The sequence below is a fragment of the Oratosquilla oratoria genome, chromosome 42 (genome assembly GCF_046742065.1).
Source record: "Oratosquilla oratoria isolate Oo_2021 chromosome 42, ASM4674206v1, whole genome shotgun sequence".
In the NCBI taxonomy this organism is placed as follows: domain Eukaryota; kingdom Metazoa; phylum Arthropoda; class Malacostraca; order Stomatopoda; family Squillidae; genus Oratosquilla; species Oratosquilla oratoria.
The window spans coordinates 38,041,215-38,048,714 of NC_134818.1; the positions used below are offsets into that span (position 1 = coordinate 38,041,215).

General features: G+C 45.4%; 1 protein-coding gene across 1 annotated transcript in view; it reads right to left on the bottom strand.

The window, feature by feature from the left end:
- LOC143021621 (uncharacterized) overlaps positions 1–4,588 on the bottom strand; it is a 4,655-nt gene extending 67 nt beyond the window's left edge. The window contains exons 1-2 of the mRNA XM_076179228.1: positions 1,154–4,588; positions 1–248 (exon numbers count right to left, since the gene is read on the bottom strand). The exon at positions 1–248 is cut by the window's left edge and continues 67 nt beyond it. Coding sequence (XP_076035343.1) covers positions 1–248; positions 1,154–4,588 — 3,683 coding nt within the window. The remainder of the gene's footprint in view (positions 249–1,153) is intronic.
- Between the last annotated feature and the right edge of the window lie 2,912 nt (positions 4,589–7,500).

A 7,500-nucleotide genomic window follows, 5' to 3' on the forward strand; every position in this document is an offset into this window, starting at 1 on the left:
TACTCCTGTATGTTTTCACCCATACTCCAAACCGTTTCAGCCATGATATACGCTGCGTTCCGAGAGGATATGTTCGTCCAATTCAAGGTAGAGGCGAGACGGGGAGACAACAGATTCTTCGGTCGTTTCGCTGGCACAACGGTTTTAAGACAGGATAGACCAGGTAGGGGAGATTCCTCACTCAGCTTGGCAGACCCACCAACAGAACCCGATTTAAGTATACCAGAAGCGAAGAGGTACTCATCACACTAAAAGGTACATGCCTTGAGCGAGCCCTTCCCTTGCTCCGAATTCGGGGAAAATTAGCATGTGAAATTTACTTTACAAACTGCACGACACCAGGTGGTGAGAGAAAAAAAAAAATCCGGAATTGATTTTTGAGACACCCTAATATATATATATATATATATATATATATATATATATATATATATATATGTATGTATGTATATATATATACATCACGCCTACTCTTCACTTTATGTATGGATTAATAAAAACGCACAAACCGAATAATCATATAAGACTAATCATTAGCTCTGTTAAATCCATATCATATAATTCATCAAAATGGCTTGTGCCTTTCATTACTTTGTTAGTTGGTACAATTTCTTATTCATCTATAAAAATAGTAGACTTATTTCAAAACCTTAATAGTTTAAGTATTGATTGTAATTTTAGGCTGGTCAATTTTGATATGACTAGTTTATTCACAAAAATTCCAGTAGATAATTTAATTGTCTTTCTCACTGATTACTTGGAGAGACTCCTACTTCCTTTGCCTTCTGGTACTATAATTGAGCTTATGAAATTTTGCGTCAAAGATTGTAAATTTTAATTTAACAGTAATATTTATTCCCAGGAGTTTGGAATGGCTATGGGGAATCCTTTTTCACCCGTCTTGAGTAATATCTACATGGATTTTTTTTTTTTTTTATACAAGCCCACCGGCTTCGCCGGCCAGGCTCCGCCTGGGGGCTTGGCCTGCGGCGCTGCTCGCTTCGCTTCCGGGCGCTTCGCGCCCTGGGGCTTCGCCCCTGTTTTAACCCTTTAATATGCTTAGGACATTAAAAGATTGAATAAGTTATACGCTTTTTATTTACTGAAAACATCATTCTCGAATACATTTTCTCTTCGGGGAAAGCAGACAAACCTCATCCTCTTCCGAAGGCTGTTCTTCTTGGTCAACCTCTTCTTTCTCTTCTTCAGGTTCCCGCTTTCTCTTTGGGGATCTGCTCGCCTCGGAGCCCTTTTCATCATCGTCATCGGATGACTCGTCAGTCATATTAGTCATATGTTCCTCTATCATCTTCTTTATTTTCGACAATAGATCTTCACTTGCTCCTTTCTTGTTGCTGGAAACCTCCTTCACATCATCCTCCCCGTACCAATCCGGCATAATCATCTTGACCCAATCGTCTTCTGAGATCTTGTGGATATCTTCTGGGATGTTGTTAGTCCTTTCAGACTCGTCGGCCTCCTCAGGAATGAGTGAAGCAGCAACTAAAGCCTCTTCTGTGGGACCTTCCTCATCCTCTTCTCCCACATGGGCTTCAAACAATTCTTTATATACCACATTTACAGCAGGACGGCGTCTAACGTCATTTCCTACCTTGCGCCAGCCCGTATAATACACCAAAGCATCCCAATTTGTTACCCTAGAACAGGCTACATACAACTGTCCGTGTGCGAAGCACTGTACCGAGTCCAGCAACAGTCCACAACGATCAAAAGTTTGTCCCTGACTCTTGTTGATAGTCATGACGTAGCTTAACTTGATAGGAAATTGCTTACGCTTGAATGGGACAGGGGTATCTTGGGCCTCTAACACGACCCGCGGGATCAAGACTTGCTCGCCCCGATATGTTCCTCCTAATATTTTGCCCACAACAACGTGTTTCTTGAGATTAGTAATCATTAAACGGGTTCCGTTGCATATCCTAGGAGGACAAATGTTCCTCATTACCATGACAATACAGCCAATCTTCAACCTCAAGTCGTGCAGCGGCACCGACGGGCTGCACATGGAGTTGAAAACAGAGGCTTGTACGTCGGATTCTGGATCCGACGGCGTGTCAGCGCTGTAATAGACGACCTCCTTCTCCTCGTTGAGATCGTAGATGAGTTGATTGACGCAGCCGACATCGTCGTTAGTGGGCGAGACTATCGATCTCTTCTCGAAGTAGGAGAGGTTCAAGTGGTTTGCCTTCAAATCGTCGTAAACCTTGAAAACCAACTCCTCCCGCGAATTTGCTCGTACCCCGAAACCTTTCTCAAAGAAGAGCTCGCCGGCATCGCGAGTCCCCAGCGACAAAAGTTGCTTCGCAAACTTGTTATTCTTGACATCGTCCTTCTTGAGACGAACGTTTTCTGTTAGTTCTAGCTTGGTGAGCCCGTCCCACATGTAGCTCGACTTTATGCAGTAGGCTAGCTCCTCCGTCTTCCCTCCATTTCTTATGACCGGTAAGATCTGGCGAAAGTCTCCTGCGCAGACAAACACTTTTCCTCCCATGAAATCGTCGTTATCCATGATATCTCGGAGAGTGATATCTACGGCAGTCAGCATATTCTTGTTGGCCATCACGACTTCGTCCCAGACGATCAGCTGAGTCTGCTGCAGAAGCCTCGCCAATTCCGTGTTCTTGTTGATGCTACACGCCCTAGTCTCGTCATACTCCATCAAGGGTATTTTGAACATGTTATGGGCCGTGCGGCCCCCAGAGAGGACTGTAGCCGCAATCCCGGATGAGGCTACCGCCAAGGCAACCTTCCCCTGTGAACGGACCGTATCGATCAATAGATTCAAAACGAAAGACTTGCCAGTTCCGCCAGCGGCGTTGACAAACACACCATTGTTCCTGTAACGGTGACTATTCTCGACTCGATACATGACAGTGTCATAGACTTGCCGCTGCTTGTCGTTGAGAAGCTTAACTTTTTCCTCCACAGACTCCTTCAACTTTTGTTTGTTATATGCCTTCTCTCTCCTGATGAGATTGGAGGGGCGTACGCCCCCTCTAGAAGCAGGGAGACCGTATTGGGTGATTGAACCCCCTCCACAATTAAGCACGTGTTGCTGGATGTCATCCAGGGCATCCAGGTAGATTTCGTCGTTGTAATCTGTTAGGTTTGCCATGTTCAAGTAATCGCTGGAAAAATAGTCCTTTATCTCTTCCCATATCTCGGACTGGTCCTCGAGGTCAGAAAAGACCAACATACTGGCATAGGTTTCTCTGAGTTGTCTCCTGTCGTTTGTGTGGTTAATGATCTCCATTATGGTGTCTTTCCAGGTGGCTTCGTCGGTTAACAACCCTAGGGCCTTCACAGCTTCGCGATTAGTTTCGTACATGACGCCGTCTACTGTTCTGAGGTCTTCGTACGACTTGGGACCCTTTTTATGGGTTAGCAGCAACCTGAGGTAAAAGAGCTCTACGGTTTTTGTGGTTACAGCACGTATGCGTCCGAGACTGTATGTATTTCCGTTACGTTCTTCCCATATAGTCTCCTGAAGATTATATACGTAGTGGAGCGGTAATTGGTGATAGTATAACGTTCTCGCAAACTCGTCCTTCTGGCAAAGCTTGAAAAAAGCAGTTAGCTGGGTATCGGCCTTGGCCTTTCTGGCAATTTGAGCCGCCGTCATACGCTCGTTGTAGAAGATGGCTTTCTCGCCCTCTAGGTGTAGATCCAGCATAAACACCGGAGGGTAGCACTTGTGGATGTCGAACTTGAAGATCTTCCACGCAGCCTCGTTAGAGTTGACATATCTGGCCTCTTGATAATTTTTAACCTCGTTGACGACTCGGTTGTCTTCTTCTCCCGTCGTCTTTGTGAACAACACCTTGTCCGACCCCTTGTTCACGTACTTTGTGACGTAGGCTATAGCCTTTATAGAATTGGAACATTCGACGTTGATGTGTGCATCGTATTTTATACAAAGATAAGGGTTGTAAGGGACAACCCAAGTATTGTCTACGGTAACGGGGCCGTCCTTCAGCTTCAATTTGAAGGAGTTACCTCCTTCTCCTATGGAACGTCTGACGTACTCGGGATAACCGCTGTTTCCAAAGAGCAGCTCATTTCTGCACGTCTTGGGGAATCCTTTGCCACACTGCCCGGGTTTCTTGCTCTTTACTTGGCAACACAGTTGTGACTCGTCATAACCCTTGCAGGGTCCGTGTATCATGCACCGAGTGACGGTGTCGTAGAGCCTCGGCTCCTTTTCCTTGTCGGGTATCTCGGCTCTTATGACTTGCTCTACAGTATCCGCGGTGACGCGAACAGCCATCCACAATAGTATGTGGGCGTGCGGCAAGCCGCGTTTCTGCCATTCTACACTATAGAGATAAGCTTTGACGGCCCCGAAGGCCTTTTTGTGTATCAGGTCGTCCATTAGGCTATCCAGCTTCAGCTTGAAGATCCTGCTCATAAGATCCGGCCTGTCGACCCCTTGGGTCCCTGGTCCGCCAAATTTCTTCACCACCTCTAACACCTCCGGCCATCTAGGGTTCATAGTGAAGGTTATGAAGTAGTCGGGCGACCCGTAGGCCGTAACGTAGGCCAGGGCATCCTGTTGGCGCTCTTTCATGTATCTGGGCCCTCCAACAAACGACGGTGAGAGCACTATGCGTTGCCCGACACCACTTTTGTCGGCAGAGCTCAGCACGTCGGCCCTCTCCTTGCGCATGCCGGAGTGTTGGTGCTCAAAATAACACAACCGGCTAGACTCGATTTTACGTAGTTATCGACCACAAACTGCTGGAACAACCGACGGCATTTTGTGATGTGGTTGAAGATCCCTTCTCTCTCCATGTAAAGGGCCGAGTAGTACATGAGCGCAGTCAGTCTTTTGGCGGAGCCATTCTTTTCCATATTCAAGCTGTAACCTTTGTCTCCGTTGGGGATCAACATGGGATACTGGAAGAGATCGTAGAAGTAGTTGGTAGAGCTAATCATCTTGATGGCATATTTCGAATCGGGCAGAGGCGACGCTATTCTGACCTTCAAAGTATCGGTATCTGGACCCAGGTTGACTATCGCCCCTACTTGGCAGGAAGCCGTCGGTAGATGGTAGACGCCCTTGTGTTCCCTGGTGGAGACGTTTTCTGCTGTCTTAAGAGTGATGGTAACGTCTGGCAAAGAGCTGTGCTGAGTAACGTAAGCCTGGACCAGCTTCGCTGACGTCTCCGCCTCTTTGAGGATTTCCCTCAGCGCAGCGTTGTTGTTAACCAAATACGTGTATAACAGCTCTATAATTCCCTCATTCCTTCGGTATTGTTCGTCCTCGCGTTTCCTACGCTTAGACGTCTCGGGACTCTCGCCGTCTTTATTTCTGTAGGTAAACCTGTTGCAGCGTAGTTTTAATTGCTGTTCCTTGTCGTGGTAGAAGTACAAATCCAGGAAATTTACTGCAGATTTCCAAAACGTTTTCCTTGACGTTGGATCTTTGAGACCCAAACGACTGCTGTCGTCTTCCGTAATAATCAAGTTAGGCTTCATGCCACCCAGACGGTGGTAAATTTTACCCTGGATTTTGTAGAAGATTGCAGACTCTCTTTTGTCCTCCAAGGTCCCCGAGGACGCAAAGGACGTAAAAGAGAAGATACTGTTAAACCCTACGATGTTATCAAGAAAGTGGATCGACAGTTTGGAGGAACCGTCGTAGAAGCCTTTGATGTTATCGCCCAGGGGTGACAACTCGTATATTGCCTTGGGTGTTTTTCCTCCGTTACAACATAACGTCTTTCGTTCTCTCTTGAAGAGTAACGCTTGGCAGTGCTTGCATCTATAGGCGCCCATCTCGCCTACCGAGTGCTTAGGCACCTTGGCTTCGCTGGTTTCAGAGATGTAACCGCAAAACGTGCTGAGCATTCGCTCTTTCATCTCTAGGAACACGGGTTTCTTACTGCGTTCTTCACGCGCTTCGCGCACACTGGCTATTCTTTCTAGGACTCCAGCACGAACTTCTTCGTCCTCGGACGGTTTGGGAATGATGGCACAGGAGAGAAAACCGCCAGCGGGAATCTTTGCACGCAATCTCATGAGCTTGATTTCATTCTTAATATCTCTAGACATCTTGACTTCTTTAGTTATTTCAGCTTTTGTCCGCTTGGGGCGCCTTTGTCTAACTTCACGGTTTTGAGCCTTGAGCTCTTTGAGGCTTTGCCTTTGCTCTGCTAGTGTGTCACCAGCAGGTGCGGCGGCGGAGACAATTTTCTCCGTTTCCATGTCTGCAGACGTGACAGGATGTTGCTCTTCTATTATGGTTTGAGGAGAGGGACTACTCTCAAACTCCTCGAGCTTCGCTCTGGCAGGTCCCGCTTTCTTCTTCCTTTTTTGGCTCGGGGGCTCGTTTTCGAGCTGTTTTTATGGCGTAGGCTTTCGCCTTTTGAATGCGTTTTTGTGTCCCTAAACTCGTACAGAGATAGTGTTTCTGGTAGTCTGTGTGATCAGACCTACCTCCGTTTTTGGTGAAGTTCTTATAGCCAGCGAAGTAGTGTTTGATGAAACTTTCTACCCTTTCTTCGGAAATCTCTCCACTATAGGGCTCCAAGGAATCAAGCAAACCTTCGTCGTAGACGTAATTTTTCTGTTCTTTCAGGAGCTCGTTAAAGGCTATCGCCTTTCTCTGGAATAACTTTATCTCCTCTTTTACTTGAAACTTCTTTGTTTGGCTGTCGTCATAGAGGCTAGGAAACTTCTCCTTATGTTCACTTTTTAGAGCTTTAGTCTTCTCGTTGTTTAACTCCTTCTTGTCGAGCTTCTTCTTCTCCGTTACCCATTTCCAGAAATGGCGATACCTTTGGACTGCCAATTTTGAAGTAGCTCTGGCCATTCCTCTTCCCTCGAATCAACCGGAACGCCGTAGAAAGTCGGTTTTGTTGGTGGCATAATTTCAGATTTGTTTCAGGCATGTTCACAAAAAACCCTCACAGCCTATGATCGAGTACAGCGCTCCTTCGGGTGTAATCCTTTTTACCGTGAAACGGCTTACGGGCCCATTAAATTTTTTTTAATATGATTTTGTGAAATTTTGCCATCTAATGCAATGTGGTATAGATACAGTATGTAAATGATGTTCTTTGTTTATAGCCATGTATTGAGGATCTTGATGTTTTTTTACATTCTCTTAATAATTTGGTTCCCTCCATTAATTTTACTGTAGAATTAGAAAATAATAGTAAATCGCCATTTTTAGATTGCCTTATTCATAAATAAGGTACTAATTTTAAATTAAGTGTTTATAGAAAGCCGACTAATGTATTTTTTTCTATATATCACTCTGCACACCTTGATAAAGTAAAAAAAAAGTCTGATTTTCCTCCATGTTTGTACGTGCCTTGCGTATATGCAACCTTGAATTCATTGATGAAGAATGTAAGTCTACTGTTAATCTAGGTTTGGTATTAAAGTATCCTAGAATATTTTTAGGTAACGCTCTCGCTTTAGCGAAAAAAAATCTTTCTATAGGATTCAACCCTCCCCCCCTTTTTGACATTA